Source organism: Necator americanus, chromosome X (genome assembly GCF_031761385.1).
Source record: "Necator americanus strain Aroian chromosome X, whole genome shotgun sequence".
NCBI lineage: Eukaryota > Metazoa > Nematoda > Chromadorea > Rhabditida > Ancylostomatidae > Necator > Necator americanus.
Window position 1 is genome coordinate 3,687,818 of NC_087376.1, and position 21,280 is coordinate 3,709,097.

A 21,280-nucleotide genomic window follows, 5' to 3' on the forward strand; every position below is an offset into this window, starting at 1 on the left:
GCTTGTATTGTTGAACGTGTGAACAACGCATGCGTGGGCGTTGTGGGTGATTCGCATTTGGTCCTGCAAGGAGTGTGGCACACAGTTGCCACTTATTGGCGTCAGCTTGCATTTAGGAACATATCGGTGACTCCCTTAGGCCCAAAATTCTATCCCGTTTTCACATTACTATCCAGTAATCTGGTTTTACGTTTCTCGTTTTTCTCGTAAGGTGAACAAGAATGAGGAGGCATGAACCTCATGCGTGTTTTTGGTTTGCCTCACCAGGGACTGTTAGAGCTTAGTTCAAAATTTGCTCGGATCAGCGGATAGTTAGATTCTGCTGATTGAATCGTTGTGTATGTTGATGTGAATTTTATCATGGATTGGTTTGGAGGATGTCGTTGAGGTAACCGCCACAAGATATTCGCTGACATAGCGATTTATTTCCAGAGTGTTTCACATTTTACTTCCAGACGTTTCCATGTATAAGTAAGTATTTGTAGGAGAGGTACTCAGGAGGTACATCCCTAACGAGTTACACCGATCAAAGTTTGTCGTTTCAAAGCTTCGACAGTTCTGCCTTCATCAGGACCGTCGAGGAGCGCGCGAAGACCGCACGCGTGGGCGTAGTGGGCGGTTCGCTATTGGTCCTCCTCGGCGTCACTTCGCATTGAGGCTTAGATGGGGAACTCCATGAGGCCTAAAATTCAATCCCGATTTCGCGTCAGTGTTTAGTGAACCTTTTTTAACTGTTTGTCATTAGCAGTAATGTAAGTAAGTGAGTAAGTAACGCAAGCGTCGTAGCTACTCGTTTACCAAACGTTTTAGGTATGGTGCGCAGATTTTCCCTATCCATACTTTAAGCTGATGGAAACTTAAGGATGAACTAATAACGGATGTTTCCATCAAGGTTTTTCTTTCCAAGAACGAGTTCGGATAATCCCATCGTGTGTTCTTTGCGGTTGGACCATAGCTTTTGGGATTGAAGCGTTGTGCTTTCAAGAATGTATCTATTCCACTTAATAGGAAGTAAATCTAGATTTATCTTTAATCGACGATTTTATGGATAGGGTTACAAATCGCGGCTGGTCCACCTAGCATAAATGCAACCGTAATTAAAAGGCTGTCATAGCGTCTATGTGTTTTTGCCGAGTTTTGCCTTTCTTCAATATACCAGCCGGCAGAGTTAGAAGAGTTTTGGTACCACACGTGTACAGTAACTTGAGGTAATTCGTAATTGAAGGTCATTATCGTATAAGGAGAATCGCTTGATCATTGATTCTGTTCAATGTTCGGGATTTTCTTCGACACTCGAAAGTTTAGGATCATACATGCGATAGTTAGAGCCGGAGCTCCGATATCCTCACTTTTGGACCGTTGACGGCGGGATCCTCATCACTTGAGCTGCAGCTCATGAGCCAGACCTCCTTCACCTGAGGAGGGTTCGGCTCCTCTCTATCGCACCTGTGTTTAGGATCTACCTCCAGCCAACATTTCACTATTTTGTTGTGTTGTCACATATTTCCATTTAGTGCGACTTCTTCTGCTTTCTTTTTTCAATTTCACTTTTTCAGTAACGTTTGCTCCGACTTACTACGACTCTGATCGATTTTGTCAAAATGTCTGAATTGGTGGTGAGTCAGATTCCTTATAATATAAACTGTGTGTGGTTTTCGAAAGATCTTTATAACACTAAAAAGGAGTAGAATGCAATGAATATGAGAAACTGCAGTTTTTTTAAACATTCGATCGTCTTCGTGATCATTTTTCAAAACATTAACATTGGTTCGAGTTCTAAGCGGTTGTTTTTACTTCTCGGTTTATTTTCCACGATTTTTCCTTCTCAGGTGCCGGTTTTGTGGGAATCAGTGCACTTGAATAAAGTAATAAAATAATAACAAAATAAATACCATTCTTATGATGTATAGAAAATTATAGATCAAAGTTATGTCAATCTTTTGTGCTAAAGATTCTTCCTGTAGGTTTTTTTTTCTCGGATAAATTGTGTACATTGAACTCTTATAGCGTACTATAGAGCCTTTTGTTCCTTTTTCAACTTTAGTAGTATTATAACCTTCATATATTTTATTCTTACAGCCTGTTGATGAAAAATTATTTGCTCGGATTCTTCACTGCCCAAGTTGCGGTCATGAATATCACGAGGTAAAAAGAATTTATCCATTCTTCATCTACTCCATAGAAAAATGAAAATTCTCCTAGAAAAATGTTCTTCTTCCAGATATTCTGCTCTTTTAGTTTTTTTTTTTTCCTCCTTTTCCACTCATTCTTCAATATGGACTAACTAGTCGTTAGAATTCAAACATATAAACAAACACAACGATCCCTAATAATCTGATGATGAAATCCCTGATCCTGGGATCTATAAATGAAGTCTGGAACAGTTGTAGAAACGTTGATTTCTTAAAGAATTATTATTTCAGCAGCTGTCGAATATCGCTTTGGACGAGAGCACCGATTCTGAATCTCCTAAGGTAGGCTGAACTTTTACAATGTTAAGGCACGGAAACAGACTGTGAAATGTTTTTCTCTGAGATACTGTAGTCATAGGTGTGAAAGAAACTGAGGCGCAGACAAGTCCCATTGAGTTAGAGATCGAGTTAAGCTGTTACCTCAATTGCTTCTTTAGATGTGTTTCGGACTCCGTCAGCGAAAAATTCAGTGTAAACTGTGATTATAAGTACTAAGAATTAGCACGCGTATCCATAATTAGATATCCAGAGAAACATTTCTTTGATATAGAGGCCTCTATGCCAGCTGGCTACACCTGAGTGCGGAGTGATCCTCTGTTTATTTGGGACGTAGCGGTTGTTAGATTAGAAATATGGGATGGTTATTACTCCTATAATGTATTCCTCATTATCCTTGAGGATATAAACATTTCTTACTGGTCAAATGGTCCAACATATACCAATTCATTTTGTGAGGATCAAAAATTTGAACGGTACCACAAGCTTCATCCGTTCTTGTACTTGTTGTTATTTATTGCGTACTACTGGAACTCAGAACAAGTATCACATACTTTCTAATAGTTTTTTGTGGATTTGGAATTATTTGAGGACAATGACACATTTCTTGACCAAAAAAAGAAATGCTAAGACCAGTAATATAGCTTAAAGGCATCACCCCACGAATCTGAGGTGGTGCAGATTTCAAGTGGAGTATTCGTATAAAGGATGGGAGACTACGGAGAGGAGGGTGATTTCGTCCATTTCTTCCTAATTGCCGTAAAAAACGGCCCAGAAGATACGGCTTCATTCGTTTTGGCGCACCATTTGTACAAGAGGTCGATTGGAGCGCGCCAGTCTTGTGCGGCGCCGCATCTTCCGGCCGTTTTTTACGAGAAAAAAACCTTCCTCTCCGTAGTCTCCCATCCCGTATACGAATACTCCACCTGAAATCTGCACCACCTCAGATTCGTGGGGTGATGCCTTTAACACCACATGAACAATGATATGTTCCTGTTGTTTGAGCTCATGAGTTTAAGGATGGTCCATGAACGCTGTTTTAAAATTTTCAATCAGTAAAGTGGATCGGTACCAATAATCTGGAATTGCCAAGATTAATTCTCACTTTTTGTTAATGTTGCACATTTACAGAGACGCAGAATGACCGATCCTGCTTCGTTGGTTTGTCCAAAGTGTAACGTAACCATCAAGGAGGTACATTTATTTATTACTGCGCTTTATTCTGCAGTGTACAGAAAAATTCTTGAGAATTACTTTACTAACAAGTATTAGTACGACAGTCGTTTATCGGTATTACTATTGTAATTGCCGATATTAATCACTTGACTTAATGAGATTATCGGCTGACGCGAATCCCCCCATCTTTGCCGATGAGTGTCGTCTTTGAGTGAAGCGTTAACCTTTCCAGCAAAAACTTGCAGAGAATGAATTCGTTCATCACTTTTCCATACACTGGGAACCTGAGCTCTTGCCTAAACTGCCTATCCACGCCCAACGTCCTCAGTTCTCTTTCAGCAGTCTCAGTCCAGAACTTCCGTTTTCGGCCAGATAGCTTCTGTCAACCCTAACTCGGGAGATTCCTTATAACTCTCTAAACAAAGCAGTCTGTTGTTGTTGGTTCTCTCATAATATGATTGGAGAAACGAGAGCAATTTTTTATGGCCACTTCCGACAACAGTATTAGATATTGATGCTTTCCAAGCGTCATCAACCGGTACGGCATACTCACTTATGCGTGAAACCTTCCGTTGTGGCAAATCCTAGGCCAAAAGTAGCGGAACAGCTGTCTTAACAGCTTCGCTTTCATGCGATTCACTTTCTACTTAACCGTTTGCGCATAACTGCACACGTTATGCACAGCATAACTTCATGGGCGATGGGAGTTGACCACAAACGCTTGATCAAGGATTTGAAGGCAAAGCAGGCCTTAGCGCAGCTCAAATTTACCTCACATTCCTTGATGCTACTGTTGTTTAGCATATAGCCCATTCAGCAGAATCCACGAGTGCGATCGGCTTTTCACCTACACTTGAGACCCACATCTGTTTACACTTATTAGGACACAGGCGTAGTCCATAGACTGCAGCTACCTTCGAGACAAGATCGACAATATGTTGAAGTTTGTGCTTCCTCCGAATTACACAGTATCGTCAGCTTGATCGAGAACGGTCAAGGGACGTCTAGAGGGTGTTATAGTCGTATTGGCAGGGCATAGTTCGATTGTTCTTCGCGAGATGCCACTAATGGCGAAAATGAACACGAAGGGATTTCCCACCTCTTGTCATACTCCTGTTATCACTCTAAACAATGCTGTACATCATACTGGTGTTCGATCTGCAGCAGTTGTTCTCGGTTCATGTCATCAAGAAGGCGAATGACAGTTCCTGGTACTACATCGTGGAGAAGCGCATTGACACGACGACTTCGATGAGGAGAGTCCAACGCACTTTCGATGTCCGGAATAGCTAACTGCGTCAGATCCGAATTATGCTGCCACTTTCGCTTTCGATCACTCTCCTGACCATGATTATCTGGTCAATGGTGGGTCAGTCAGGACGAATGCCAGCTTGTTCGGCGTGCGTTGTTCCTTCGAAAGGTTTGAAAAGCCGATCCAAGATGGACCGCCCCAAGTCCTGTACATAACACGAAGCAAAAGATTCCTCGACAGTTCCAAGGATCGGTGATGGACAAATTCTCGTGGAGGGGAACTATGATTGCGTGTTTCAGCGGGTCAGCTATCCTTTAGGCCTCCATATTGAACAGATACCAATTCCAAGAAGGGATTTCAGGATTTTTGCGCTGATTCGGCCATCTCCACCAGACTTTCCGTTCTTCTTCTTCTTAATAGAGACCAGAACCTCCGACTTGGAGGTTGCTGGTTCCTCATTGTCACGTCGATTGCCGATTTATGCTCGAGCTTGAGAAGCTAAATGGGGCAAGGCGTTGAAGTGATCCTTCTAAATTGATATGTTCGCCTCACCAACGGTAGAAACTCCTCAGTTTCTGTTGTGGAGCCGTATCTTGTCACACGGAGGGAAGCTGAACGATGGTCAGAGTCTAACGCGACGTCCCCGACAGCTCAAGGTTTTTGAGCAGCCCCGACTGAGGTGTGTTCCTCAGCAGGATGTAATTGTAGGACGTCGAGCTGGAGCTTGAGAGCTCTCACTTTGCGCTTCCCTTCAGGCGTTAGTAGTGATGACTGCCACGTAAGCTGAAATCTCGATAATTTCCTTTGGACGTGGAAGCGGTGACGAGACCCTTATGTTCATCTGTGTTAACAGGGTGGTAACTGTTACCGGACGTGTACTTCGCTGGATTCTTCTCATCGATTCCGACGATGACCACTTGCTGGCTGCGTATACTAGACATAAGCTTATTGAGTTTATCATAGCTTAACTTCTCTTCAGCAGTTACCTTAGCTGGGTGGACAGTTCCACTACGATGCTTGCATCCTCTCTGGTCCAACAGTAGCACAAAGGCGCACCTTGAAGACGTTGCTAAAAATTCCTCAACAAAGTTTTTGTTTTTCTTTTCAAAAATATCGTGAAGCCTCCTATAGTTGGGTCAAAACGACATGAAGCACGGAGCGCTGCGCAAGCGGCCGCGCTCGGAAGAGGTGCGGTGGAGACAGCGGTTGGAATCGAGGTGGGACCATGGCGAACTGCAGAGGTGTGTGGCGGTAGCGTGGATCCTTACAAGATCCCAACCGCTACGCTCCACCGCTCCGCTTTGAGTGCAGTCGCTTGCGCAAATGTCCGTGTTTCATGTCGTTTTGACCCGACTGTACCTTCTTCTCATCAGTATCGCCGGCAGTAGTTGGTGTAGTTACCGATACTGATGAAAGGTGAACCTCTGACGCGTGTCTCCTGCAATGCAGCAGATGGCACACGGATATATTGCTAAGGCCTAGAGAGGACGATATTAACATATATATATAAAGGATAAAGTTTCTGGCGTTAATCAATCCGCTTGGGATGCGCCCCCACGTTCACTTCAATTCAGAATCATTTGAGGTTAACGAACGTGTAACTGGCTTATACAATGACTTGCGTTGGCTAGCGGATGTGTCAAGTCAGTGTTTTATCCTCCCAGACAAGTCTGGTACCAATTTGTCGACCCCGGAGGAATGAAAGGCTTGGTGAGCATTAGGGCGGATTCGAACCTTGTGTTGGAAGCGTAGCCTCTAACAGCTACACTACACCCGCCCATTAACATATATATATATATATATATATATATATATATATAACATTTATTTACATTAATGCTTGTCAGTTCTTGGCTTTTTTAAATTATTAACTGCCATACTCACAAACTCAAAACTCTTCTTTTTTTTGAATTAGTGAGAAGTGTTGGTGTTGTGACAGAGTTTCACCGAAAAAACTAAATTGTAGGAGAAATCGGACGATGTGAATACCCGCATGGAAGCTGGGATGGCTGGTCCACTGTCTGGTGATCACCATACTACCAAGGCTTCTCAAGAAGACATTTGCGGCAACCGTCCTCGTGAAGCTAAGCCGGAAAAACCAGTAAGTGTAATCCTATGTTGTCACTTCATTTCAGCTGAACCATTCACATTTCAGAACAAAATGCATGAGGATGATGGTGGTTTGATAATCGACGTAGAAAATGTCACACCATCACCTCCGGATCGACTTATCATCGCGAATTCTCCTACGGCTGACAGCAAAAATTCCATTCCATCTGTAAGTAACACAGATTTTTCCACGGATTAGATTTTCATATTGTTATATGATTTCTTTCAAAAAAAAAATTTATTGCAGGAAACGTCAAATGGCAGCACTGTTCATGTGAAGGCTGAAGTTAAGAAGGAAGCATCTTTGTCCAGTGATTCTTTGCGCGACGCAAAGCCTTCTGTAAATGATAAACATAATATTCCTCCTGGTCCATGTCCTGATGAACTTCAGGTGAGTTGATGTTTGACTTCACAAAGACGTCGTGTTAGAAAACAAAAACATTCACTATTTAGCATCCCAACGATACTACTGTTGAAAAAGAAATTAAGTTGGAAGACGATAAACCTTCGCCTCCTGATCTTCTGAGTATCCTGAGAAATAGGGAACTATGGTCTCCTATTTCTGATGATGAAATTTCACCAGTAAGCTTTGAATTTTGCATTGTTACCGAAACATCTTTTAATATTTTTTGCTATTATTATTAATATGTCATTTATTTCCCCTTCTTGACTGCTACAAATCGTAACTTCTGTACATTGTTTGTAGAAGTGCGAACTCAAATTGTGAAGTCCGTTGTGTTGAGGAAATTTTTAGATTAACAAGTAAAGTACCTAAACCTGAACGAGGAGAAATGAGGGAGATTTGAGATTCCCTTATGCCTATGCCGTTTTGCAGATTCAGCGTAATCCGCTGTCACATTCACCTTACCTACCTCCACATTTTTAATGATAGCAGTAGTAATATAATAGTAATAATAGCAGTGGCAACAGTAATAATTTTTTCAATAGTAATTTAGTAGTAGCAGTAATAGTATTAGTAATGATAACAGTAACAGTAGTAGTAACAGAATGATAATAATATCAGCACATACATATTGGAGGTTCAGAATACTACGCCCATGGCAAATTCACCCTTTCCCAACATCCAGAACCCGATTCTGGGAAGTGGAGCGAGTTCGTCTGCTTTCATCCCAAATCCATTGGTGAGTACCACGTTGACAATATTAGAAAAAGTTTACTTTTACCTCAAAAAAAAGGAAATTTGTCCCCTCCCTCCACGTACGCATAGAGATTTGTCAAAGTCAAAAAGCATGGAGATTTGTCCCCCGCCCATCTCCAGCAAAAATGGGCATAACTGAAAACCGTTGAAAAGGTGAAAATGAATCGAAGGTGGAAAAATAGAAGGATCAAGGATTTTGCTCATCATTATTGAGGGACTTGAAATTGAAATTTGAAAGACTGTTGGAATCGCTGAAAACCAGAAAAAGTAGATTTGAGGGGCTGCAAATCTCCAGTATTTATGGCAATTACAGTAACTTTTTCCCATGAATTATACCCATGCACTTGCTCAAAGGAAACCTCACTCTAAAGGTGTTCGAGCTGGTTGTGGAAAGAATTCAAATCCATATTCCAATAGCCGTACCATATGTCACTCCGTTCTAGGTTACTCCGCTGTCGTCTTTGCCTCCCTTTAATGTCCAGAATCCAGCGCTTGGCATTGTCCCACCTGGAATCACCAATAATTCGATGGTAAGTAAAATATGAGTACATGTTCGTTCCCTTAGTAATGGTACTGTTAACCGAATTCCAGAACAATATGGCTTCAACTCTTCTCAATCTTCCTCTTTCGCCTCTGAATGCTACTCCAAACTATTCTCTCTCTCCATATTCCGGGAATCTGCTGGTCAGTTAAAGTCCGGAGTAAAACTATTGTTCACAGTGCAGTATTTCTGAGGCTTTTAGATTGTATACAACATTAAAATCCTGACTATTCTCAATTAAATCCTTGTGTTTCATGCTAATGGCTGGTAGGGAACTCGCGGTCAAAACTGAAGACGCCCTTTCCCGAAACTGGTGATGTTGAGCTTGAGAAATATAGTGTTCGAGATGTAGGTTACGACTATAAGCATGGTCGCATTTAATTCCTCCTAATCCTCCTGAAAACGGTCCTGAAAACGGAGTGGGAACGGTCTTTATGCCCACGGGATATCCTAGAAGGCCCCACCCGTTTTCGCGTTCCGATTTCTTCAGTAGACTTTTCATTGGCTTTACTTGAATAGGGTGCTGATGCAACGTTATTGATTTTCGACTGCTCGCTCATGGATGCGAAGCGTGCACAAGAGTGATTCGTTATCACGTACCTCGTAGGAACAATTTCCGTTTCCCACAATGTTTTTCAGGACGATTAGGAGAAATTGAGCTGGGTCAAGCTCAAACTCCATAATCAACTCCACGTGCCTCATTTTGGCCCACAAAAACCCAACATATTCCGTTTGGTGATGCGCTGCCTTTAAGCGAGTGTTCTGCCGAGTAGACACCTAAGTTACCTAGGATAGTTTCCTTGGAAAGACACACTGTGGCGAAACGCAGCACGTTCTAAATATTCAACCGAGTTGTAGTCTTGAAGAGATTTTCAGTATCGTATGTGAACTTATTCCAGGGTAATATGACACCACCTTTCCCTAATCTCAGCGTACCGCCACCACCTCTAGGTGGTATTGCAAACTTTTGTCCTCCTGTCTTTGCCAACACACCAATGGTGAGTTACCTTTTTACACTCAATGATACCTCTACTGAAAACTGAAAGAATATGTTCACCTTGTAACTGGAAGAATATTAGTGTCACGTAGCCTGAATTACAGGAAAATCCAATACCGCGCCCACCACCCATGTCTACCCTTCAACATCCAACTTTGGGGAATACGCTAAATCGTGGATTTGTTCCGTTTACGGAAGATCCATCAGTGAGTCGTGTTCTACTATGGCGAAGAATTTTGACTGGAGCCTCTAGGCAGCCCAGATAACAGCGATATTTCCTACAACATAGCTGTATTTCAGAATAATATGACATCCTCTTCCGTTTCTCCTAACATCCACGTCCCTCAAGGCGCTTTTACAGGGCCCGGTATAATTCCAGGTACTCCACAGGTTAGTTTAATTCCAGCACGTGTAGATAAAATCGGCTGAAATTCTGGCAGAACACCAGCTTCACCACCTAATAATGATAGTGAAACACATCTTGAATTTTAGATGAATGTTCCTCCCAACATCCACGCTCCTCAAGCGGCTGTCGCAAGACCCAGTGCAGTTCCAGGCACTCCACAGGTTAGTTAAATTTTGACACTGGAAAACAATATCGGCTGGATTTCTGATAGCACATTCGCTCCACCATTTATTAAACGTCGTGGAGCAAATACTGGATTTTAGATGAATGTGCCTCGTAACATCCACGCTCCACAAGCCACTGTTGCAAGGCCCGGTGCAGTTCCAGCCTCTCCACAGGTTAGTTTAATTTCACTACTGGAAAATAATATCGGCTGAAATTCTAACAGCACATGTGCTTCACCATTTATTGAACGTAGTGGACAACAGCTTGGATTTTAGATGGATGTTCCTGCAAACATCCACGGACCTCAAGCCGCTGTTGCAAGGCCAGCTGAAGTTTCAGGTGCTACACAGGTTAGTTTAATTTTCACAGTGGATAACAATATCGGTTGAAATCCTGAAAGTATATATGCGTCACCACTTATTAAACGTAGTGGAGTACATCTTGAATTTCAGATGGATGTTCCAGCGAACATTTACGGTCATCAAGGCGTTGTTGCAAGATCCGGTACAGTTCCAGTTGCTCCACAGGTTAGTTTAATTTTCACATTGAACAACAATATCGGTTGAAATCCTGGTAGAACATTTGCCCAACACCTCTAAAGAGCAGTCTTCACTTCTGGCTGACGCTGGACTTTCAGATGTCTTTTGGTGCTCGCTTCGTTCGCCTCAGGGCTAATTAAAAATTTAAAGCAGAGTCACTTTTGGTAAATTTCTGCCACGAAACTAAACATGTTTTTTTTTGCTTTTAACAGCGGATTTCTTCCCTTTTTTTATAAGTATGAACATTGTAAAAGATTTTTCAGCTTTCTAGCTGAACGTCTCAGTACTACGTTTTAAGAGTACTAAGATTTCCTTTCACATTTATATTCCTTTAAAACTGCGACAGTTTCGGAGTTCTTCTCGTCTTCCTCTCAACAATTAAAATAATGAATGAGGAATGGTATGATGAGACTGAATGACGTGGACGTCATCATCATGCTGGTAACACTAAGGATCAGCTGGCTCCTATTAAAGCGGTTGTCTGTATGCGTGTATCTAATTTCTGAGCAAATCATCTGGCAAACATGATGAGGATAACGCACAAAGAAGTGGACATAAGGAGGAGTACATTTTGGTGGAACGCGATGCAAGCCACCCGTTCTACCTCGTCTTCCTGCCTTCTGACGCCGCCGCATCTGTTTGACTCTGTAGGACCCGTCTCAACCCACCCCTATGCCCGCTGGCGCCATCGGATCGCATCCCATTTTTCTCTTCTTCGCTACCGGCGCATCTACCTAACGCACAGGACTTGTTCTACTGTCTTCTGGCGCCGTCGGACCCGACCCACACCATCCTTCTGCTTTCTTGCGGTCGTGCACCAGTTCGACTCAAACGGACCCGTCCCCCATCTTTCTGCTTTCCGGCGCATACCGCTTCGACATTGTGGGTCCCGCCTCACTCCTCTTTTGACCTCAAAGCGCTCATCTAACGTCGTGAGACTCGTCCTACCACACTACTCCACTTTCTATCTACCCGACAAGTGGGACTCGTTCCACTGCCTTCCGGCGCCAACGCGCTTAACTTTCGCCTCCCGCTCTGTCTAGCCACTTAATGGCAGAAACACTTCAAGATGTTCAGGATTCTAACTTAAGCACGACGTAAAAAAAGTATTGAAGGCAAAAGTTTGTTCTGCGTTTAGTCTGCGCGGTTTTTTTTTACAACCGCATAAAAGACCGGAGCAATAAAAACCTTGTAATTCTTTAAAAACAACACAAACACATAGTAAAGAACGAGAAATACAACAAACTAATAAAAATCATTTAAATGGATGATAATAGAAAGTGTTGCCAAGGAAAAAAAGCAACTATGTGTACAAATGCTGTTAAAGACGAAAACATTCAAAAAGAAGTAAGGCAAGGATCTAGTCTGATGCTATGATTAGACGTGTAACAAACTTTCACATTTGATTCTTTATGTTGTTTTTAAGTTGGAATCTTAAGAAGACTAGCTATTTTCCTGCAACAAAATTTAACAACGTAAATGGCCTTCTTAAATACGTTATATAGGAAAAACTTGCAGAAAAAGTCATAATAAAAAGATAATGGCTAGACAATAATTATAAATCACTATTTCTTAGCACAGGATCCTCGAAGAAAAGGGTATTTCATCTTTGAAAAATCTCAGAAGAAAATTTTGGCAAAGAGAATACGATAAGTTTGCGATATATGAATGCTCTAAACAGAATCTCTCACCAAGCCTGTACAGTCTAGTCACTTCTACTGATTTAGCCTATGGTATAATCTAAGAACTAATAATTTTTTCTTCTTTGTAAAATTGGAGGTGAACATACTCATGAAGGTTTATATGTTCTTCTTAACAAATAGATTTGAGTAACTTGCCTTATCATCCCTCTTCATAGATTACCGTAAAATTAATGATAGTGGCTCAGTGGTTGGATAGTCGCTTGAAAGGTGGGTGGCCCTGGTTCGGTTCCTGGTAATGGAATAATTTGTCAATTATTTTCATGACACATACACACACGAATCAAGCGCTTTATTACATAGCATGACAGTGAAGTACATCTTGAATTTCAGATGAATGTTCCTCCTAACATCCACGCTCCTCAAGGCGCTGCTGTAAGGCCCAGTACAGTTCCAGGTACTACACAGGTTAGTTAAATTTTGACACTGGAAAACAATATCGACTGAATTTCTGATAGCACATTCGCTCCACCATTTATTAAACGTCGTGGAGCAAATACTGGATTTTAGATGAATGTTCCTCCTAACATCCACGCTCCTCAAGGCGCAACTGTAAGGCCCAGTGCAGTTCCAGGTACTACACAGGTTAGTTAAATTTTGACACTGGAAAACAATATCGACTGAATTTCTGATAGCACATTCGCTCCACCATTTATTAAACGTCGTGGAGCAAATACTGGATTTTAGATGAATGTGCCTCGTAACATCCACGCTCCTCAAGCCACTGTTGCAAGGCCCGGTGCAGTTCCAGCCTCTCCACAGGTTAGTTTAATTTCACTACTGGAAAATAATATCGGCTGAAATTCCGCCATAACATTTGCTTCACCATTTATTAAACGTAGTGGAGTACACATTGGATTTCAGATGAGTGGTCCATCTAACATCCACGCTCCACAAAGCGCTCTTGTAAGGTCTGGTTCGCTTCCGGCTACTCCACAGGTTAGTTCAACTTTAGCACACAAAATAATCACCTGTACCACATGTGCTCCTGTTGTTCATGGATTCGCTCGAGTGAGCACCAGTAATACTTCCATTTGTTCCGATTGCGCGCAAGGATTGGCCAGTAGCTTCTTTACTTGAGAACGACAGAAACAGCATTAAATCTTACTTTAAAGGCCTTCGTGGAAAGGTTTGAGCATCGAATGGGCAGTCTGCCTGTAGTGTATTTCATGTCGCCTAGTATCCAGTCGCTCACAGCTTAGGTCCAGCGATTGTTGTTGAAATACATTACGTGTCCCATCTCCTAATTTTTTTCTCCCTGGCATATGTGGCAGCCTCTCTGATCTTCGATCGTTTACGTGGGGCTGAGCTTCGATTCCCGCCGTACTAAATATTTTCGATGAAATTATTTCACCCTGTCAAAGCCCTAGTCAAGGCTTTTTTTCTCTTCGGTTGTCATATTGTTGTAGAATGAAGAAATTTTGGCCGTAAACCTGCTATATAACTCATAAAGTTTCTTCATGTATTTGTTGGAAGCGACTCCAAAATACTTTCCTTATACCGCGCATTCCTTTGATTGCTGATTCTTCATCAGACCAGTCAATAATGGCTCTGCAGAAACAGAGTCCTCCTTCTGAATTCATCTGCGTTCCGGTGAGGGTACAAGGTCCCTTTTATTCCGTGGTTAGCTCTCTATCCGCGTCTTGTGGATGCGCCATGTAGCTTCGGAACTAACAAGTTCTGATCTATCTTCTGAGGGATCCGCAGATTAGGAAATATTATCGGCAGGAATTGTGACAGAAAAATTGCTTCCCATCCATTTAAGATAGTAAAAAAAAACATCTTGATTTCAGAGGAATGTTTCTCCTAAAGTCCACGGTCTTCAAGGCGCTGTTGGAAAGCCCGTTGTAGTCCCAGGTACTCCGCAGGTTAGTTGAATTCTTACACTGAAAGATACTTAGCTAATTAGATGATACATCTTCACTGGACTTGTAGATCCCAGCATCTTTTCCAATTGTTTCTTTCTCTCGCCATCGTTTTCCAAGGTGTTCTCAAGTTTCGTGAGTGACGTCCTTAAACTGTACCCAGCTGAGCTTGCTGCTGGTCCATCCTTGCAGCGAGCACATCACCTCATCTCGATGGCGGCCTCGCTTGAGGGCGTTTAACATCTCTTGGCATTCACTCTAGCACTTTTTTAGTCTATCTATCGTCGATTATTCTCAAAATGTGGCTGCTCCATCTACGATTTACTTTTGCCATGTGTTCCGCTGATATGCAAAGACGGGAGAAGTTCTCAAGTGGTCTCAAGTCGCTGAGAGAGCTGCGAAGACCGGCTAGATGTCACGTGCGCCGGTTGAACTTTAGAAGACATCTCTCTCAAAGGCTCTGTAGAAAGTAACTTCCCACAGGTGAGAGCGATGTCTGCCCATGTCTTCGCTGCGTAAGAGAGCGTTGGAAGAAATGTCGGGGCGGACAAATGGGGACGGAGCTTTTTTTTTTTTTTTTTTTTTTTTTTTTTTTTTTTTTTTTTTTTTTTTTTTTTTTTTTTTTTTTTTAATTTTTTTTTAAAAATTTTATAAAATTTTTTTTTGTTTTTTTTTTTTTTATTTTTTTTTTTCCTTTTTTTTCTTTTTTAATTTTTTTTTTTTTTTTTTTTTTTTTTTTTTTAAAAAATTTCCCGAAAAAAAAATGGAAAAAAATCTTTTGTCAACTCGTATGCCTCTGTTTTTCCAAGAAAGTGACTTCATTATCCATTGCAATGCAGGCGGTAAATAGCTTCGGTGATGGGCTGTATCTTATTGGTGCACTGATCGTAGCAATTGGCTTGTGTCCTTACATACGACGCCTCCACACCTTGACCGACCAGCACTGACACTATTACATTCGTTAATACGCTATCGAAGGCTTTCTAATGGTCGATGAAGGTTAGAACAAGACGGTATTCGGGGAAAACATCTATTACCCTCGATACGTTCAAGATGTAGTCCGTGGAGCTGATCCCGTGACGGGATCCAGCTTGTTGTTGAGGTTGACCTTCATCCAGCGTAATGAATCCAGTCCCTCGAAGAGGTGCGGATCTCGCCTTCGCTTAGCAAGGCTGTTAACGGAATGTTACATTTGCAGAGGTTCTGCGACATTTCCTTAGACTTGTCCTCCTTTGTGCTGCTTCCAGAATACACTCTTACCTGTATTTCGAAAGATCCTCATGCAAGGCCTTTCTGGAGCTGTTTGCATCTGACCGCTCAATGTGCGTTCGGATCAAGCGTCAAGGTCCTTCTTTCCAACAATTCCTTAGTGGCCTTCGAAATTCAGCCCAAATTTGTCGAGCGCGGCTTCGAGGGACGTTCTGCACAGTCTCGCAGTCCTCTGAGCAGGTCGTAGTCCACGTTTGGGCCCTCTTTGATGTGACAGTCACCTTGGGACAAGGAGCCGTCAAGTGTGAAATTGTCGTATACGACTTCTTTCCACCTTCATTGCCGATGGCAGATGTTCTTTTCCATCGTGCTAAGAAATCAAAACCAACACCGCCTACATTTTGCGACAGAACCTTTTCTATGCGAATGACGAGTGCGCCGTCGATGATCTCTCAAACGTCGCTCTAGGGCCAAGTGTGCAGAGTACTGATGCAGTGGACATGATGGAGTGGCAAAAGGACTTTCCCCAAATTAAGCAACCATGCCATGACAAGCTTAGCTTTCACCAGAGGTCGTCGTCCAACCTATATGGACCAAGGACCCACCTTGCGACATTCTGCCAAGACGGTGGTGAATCTTGGCAGTGGTTCACTCTTAACTAGGCTTTCAATTCCGAGAAATCGGGATGTCGCATGTGTCAAACTCCTTCTTGGTTCGAGAAAGGCTGCCAGAGGACGTACCTCTGCGACGTACGGTAAACTGCTGTGGAGGACACTGAAATATGTCAGCTGAAATTCGGAGAGCACATTTGCTTCACTACTCAGCAATAATAGCGAAGTACACCTTGGATTTCAGGTGAATGTTCCTTCTAACATCCACGCTCCTCAGGGCGCTGTTGTAAGGCCCGGTGTAGTTCCAGGTACTCCACAGGTTAGTTGAATTTTGATACTGGTAAATAATGTCGGCTAAAATTTTGGCAGCAGTATGTTCACCACCTAATAACCATAATGAAGTACATCTTTGATTTCAGATGAATATGCAGGCTTCAGCTCCTGTTAGAGCCAATCCTTCACCTCAAAGTACTATCACGGGCTCTAATACTCGTACTTGTGTCAAGAATACAGCCACGAGTCCAGTGGGTTGAACTTATTGACTCAGTTGAGATAAACCATGTTCTGAAGTAGCAACAACATGTACTGCAGGTTCTACACATACATAAATCCTAAAAATCACATTTGAAAACTGGATTTTTATTACTTCGAAGAATTAATCTGTGCTAATGGAAATCCATTCCAAGTCTTCACCACTGAATTACAATTTAATATAATACCACAATTTAATATGCCCTACGATATCAATCATTTTGTTTTATCTTCCAATTATTTTCGACGCTTTTCTGGCTGTAACTTGTGCACGTAAATCGATTAGTTGAAATTGATGAAAATCCGCATAGAGTCTTTCAGAAATTGGAAATTTGCATCAGTTACGATAATGTTAGCTATTTTTAGAGTGCTCCGCAGCCTTTGCCAAAGCCTTTGCCGAAACGTCCTATCGTTACTAGGCCTGCAGCTACCGCTAGTGCTCCTGTAAGTTGGACCCAGAAATTCTTAAAGCTTATTCCATAAAAATTTGTATATTTTGCACTACAGACGCATGGACATGCGCCGCCACCGAACGCAAATTTGAGCGCAGTGAGTTGATTTTTTAATACTAATTGGGATTATTACTAGGCAGTTTGTCCTTCTTCCGAAGGAGTTATTTCCTGACTTTCCAGCCGGAATATCAGTGTCTACAGCAGTTGACTGGGGCACCAGTAATGAACGCACTGGAAAAGCCTCTGTTTGCTATGTGCATTAAATGTAATACTGAATTCTATGAATTGGTGAGCTGAACTTTAATCTTTCTTTATTTTTTATTTTTCTTAATTCTAAATCGCTTCGTAAGTTTTTGTTGTGCCTATAGATTTTAGCAGTCGTTTACCGTATGAAATAGCGAAGTATAATCAGGTCAAAACGACGTGAAAATCTTCGCCGCAGTTGCGTGCGCGGCTGCGCTCGAAGCGGCGCGGTGAAGCTAGCGGTTGCGATCGAGGTGAGACCATCGCGAAGTGCAGTGATGAGTGCTGCTAGCAATGATCCCACCTGGTTCACAACAAGTGCGCTCGACCTCACCGCTTCCAGGGCAGCTGCGTACGCAACTGCACCGAGCATCATATCGTTTTGACGCTACTTTAGAGTCATGTAGTGAAATATAGTCGAGTCAAAACGACATGAATCACGAGTGTAGTTGCAGTGCATTTGCGTACGCGCTCGAAATGCCGCGGTGGAGGCAGCAGTTAGAACCGAGTCGGGATCGCTGCAAACTTCAGCGGCCCCAACTGGGTGGTGCCAGGAAGAGTTTCACCACGCTCCTAGCCGCTACGCTCCACCGAAGCGCCTCGAGGGGATCCGCGTACGCAATTGCGTACGTGCTTCATTTCGCTTTGATAGCACTATAATTCACCAGATAATCGTAAGATAGGCGATACAAGTGTTCTGCTTTGAACATGAAGTGCCAATCCTATAGTTTCCCTTTATTTTTATCCTTAATTTCTTCGTTCTAGGGAGCTGTTCATTAGCTGTAGTTATTATGTTCTGTTGTCTCTACACAATTGTTAATAGGATTAAAGAGTCCAGTGAGCAACCCGAGGTGACCGTGAAGGTCGTCGGAAGTCGCCTACATGATAGGAATCCTTGAACAGTTGTTACATGTTGACGTCACTTTCGACAAATTTCTCTTTTTGCAGAAACCTATGGATTTCAAACTGCTCTTCCCAGCAGAATCTATTCAAACATCGTCGAATCTGGCAGATCTGGTAAGTTAATAAAGTTTAGTACAGAAGGTGAAAGAAATTCGGGGCTCCTTCTTGTTTGTTTGTTTATTTTGGAAGGAGACGAGGAATAAGGCGAAACAAAGTCTCATTCACTCCTCAGAGATCCTCAAAATATTATTAAAATAGTATTATTTTCACGTGTGAACTAAATAAAGTTGCAGTTCGTAATAGATCATTTACTTCAAATACACAGCTAATCATACATTGACTTAGGTTTCATCCTTATCCAGCGGTGATCCGGGAGCTTTACAGCCGGCAACTTCTACGCATACGCATACTCGTGCTCCTTCTGCCTTGGTTTCTGATGTTTCGAAGTATGTCCGGTTTTTTAAAACACTTATAAAACATTTGCGAAAAAGTCTGTACTTGATTATTCTTGCTCATCTGCTCGTGGACCCTTTTTTTCGTTCGTAAATTGAATTGACAACGGACACGAAAGTTTATGGGACCCTATACTACAATGGGCAACAATACACGTATTCTTTTGCCGCGTTATAAAGAATTCGAAAGTAATAAATAAATCAATAATCACTTAATACATTTCCTTTCCTGTCAAGCATGAAATCTAAAAGAAAAACAAAATGCACACCGTTGATCAATGGTCCCTATGCGAATACGCCTACGCTATCGATTTCAACTCAGAATCGTTTGAGGTTTATGAACGCGTGTGTAGCCTTGCAATGAATTGTGGGTGCGATACGATAGCTCCATCCAGTTTTTATCCTCCCAACCAATCCGAAACCTTGTAGGAGATTGACCTCAGCGAGGTGAAAGGGTTAGTTGGCTCTGGGACGGTTTCGAGCTATCGATCACGCCTTAACAGCCGAACCTCTTACCAACTGCGCTACATCCGCCCAATCAAATCCAATCGTATCTAATTGCGCAAATTCATATGTAGACTTTTTGTATGCTTTGATTTTTGGGAATTTATATGCTGTGATTAATAAGCTGTCAAGAAGTTGTGGGATTTACTACATAGCATATCTTTATTGGGATATATTTACGAATTTTTTCTTACCATTTTCTAAAAATGTCATTCTAAGCGATGTGATTAACGTGAAATGATACTTTCAGCGTTGGTCCATCATCTTCTCGTGCAACTCAGCAGCTGGGACGTCACGGATCTGCGCATAGTCTTTTGTGTAACCAAGACCAACCAACCTCATCACACCAGGAAGGTCAATTTTTTCTTCCTTCTACAAGTCTTTTTCAATTTATCCTATGCATATGTTCATATAGATTTTTAGACATGTACCGTCAGTCTTGCGAATTTTTGAGAAGCAGAGGAATTACTCCGGAACCCAGTCCTACGGTTAGTTCTAGCTGAATTTTAATATACATTTATTCTTGCTTGTTTTTTTAAGGATTTAATATGTAACCAGATTATCGTATCAAATTATTAAATTATCGTAATTTAGCACAAAAGAGCGCAAAACGTTATTGTTTATGAGGGAATCGTAAGGGCACAGGTGAAGATACTAAAATTTTTTATTCAAAGTTTTTAAAATTAAAATTTCAAAAAGATTCTCGTTCAGCGTTAAGCATTTCTATGTCTCACATTTTGTATAGGGAAATGTTTGGAAGATTTCATTTCATATATCCTGTATTCTATCCTGATTTACGATATTTTCATTGGAAATCGAATCAGACAGAGGGGAATAGATTGACGGAAGCCACTAAGAATACGCTGGTTACAGAAGAATATTTGTTCAACCCTGTAGTTTTTATCACTCATGCTAAAAGCTTTCGTTTTTGCACTAAAGAATCATAGAGAAGCTTCAGATGTTTTTAATTCAGTTAATAATTAATGCTAAAAAAAAACAATAACCTCCCATGACATTAATTTAGCATCGAAAAACTCACATTTCAATGTAAAATTACAACAAAAAAAACTGTCACATACCGTCACACGGTTGTAAACATCTACACGTAAACCACCATTTTCAATACAACCTCTCAAAAAGAGTTTTTTTTTTCTTTAAATTTTTGAACACTAATGACATGTTCACGTGCTGGAATACCCATATCAATTTATCACTAAATAGAGCAATTGTATCGTTAGCTCAAGGTGTCGTTTCAGGAGTCATAAGTACGATCGCTGTATAGTTAGGTCAAAACGACATGAAGCACGGTGCACATGAATCTAGGTGGGAATATCGAGAACTGCAGCAATGAACTGTTGTAGGAAAAGTCCTCACTTGATCCTAACCGCTACGCTCCATCGTACCGATTCGAACGCAGTCCCTTCCGCAACTGCATCGCGTTTGATGTCGTTTTCACTCTAATATACATCCGGAGAATAATGTAGAATTTTTCAAATTTTTTGTCATATACTTACACAACGTCTAATTAGAAAAAGATCTATTTTTATTCCATAATGTCATTAAGTCTTAAAATAAGAATAAAATGAATGTTTTGAATAAGTTACGAATGATAGCATATTTATAGGTGCAAGGGAATCAGAACACTGCCACGATTCGCCGTACAGTTCCATCTGGGGTGAACTCTGAATGCAACTTTTCACATTTTTCATATAGCTGTTATTAAGAATTGTGCACTGAAGACACTATATTTTACTGGAACTACTTATTTGATTTTTTTAAATCCTCTTTTTTTAGCGTCGTTCCACTAAGAATATTGGAACCAGCGGAAACAGTGCTAAATAAACACCATCTCACCGTGCTGCAGAATTAAAGGCGGCTTGTGGGGAAATTTTCGGTTTTTGCTCTCTTCAGTGGAAGATAAGGCTTAGAACATTGTTTGCAATTATCATTCAAAATTTATCAATTGAAATAGAAAGCATCGCTTGAAATTCCACCTAT

General features: G+C 41.5%; 1 protein-coding gene across 1 annotated transcript; it reads left to right on the plus strand.

Annotated features, from left to right (window-relative positions):
* Positions 1–1,601: 1,601 nt before the first annotated feature.
* On the plus strand, positions 1,602–21,124 carry RB195_021409 (uncharacterized protein; the record flags this gene model as incomplete). The annotated part of the gene is made up of 34 exons (XM_064208133.1): positions 1,602–1,616; positions 2,080–2,145; positions 2,424–2,474; positions 3,600–3,662; positions 6,863–6,997; positions 7,052–7,174; positions 7,253–7,396; positions 7,459–7,587; positions 8,052–8,147; positions 8,608–8,694; positions 8,756–8,848; positions 9,605–9,703; positions 9,807–9,908; positions 10,003–10,092; positions 10,195–10,269; positions 10,372–10,446; positions 10,549–10,623; positions 10,726–10,800; positions 12,846–12,920; positions 13,023–13,097; positions 13,200–13,274; positions 13,377–13,451; positions 14,306–14,380; positions 16,442–16,516; positions 16,617–16,721; positions 17,095–17,172; positions 17,236–17,277; positions 17,361–17,468; positions 18,372–18,440; positions 18,672–18,772; positions 19,533–19,636; positions 19,706–19,770; positions 20,907–20,957; positions 21,077–21,124. The coding sequence occupies 34 exons, from the start codon at positions 1,602–1,604 to the stop codon at positions 21,122–21,124; spliced, it is 2,814 nt and encodes a 937-aa protein (XP_064064014.1).
* Between the last annotated feature and the right edge of the window lie 156 nt (positions 21,125–21,280).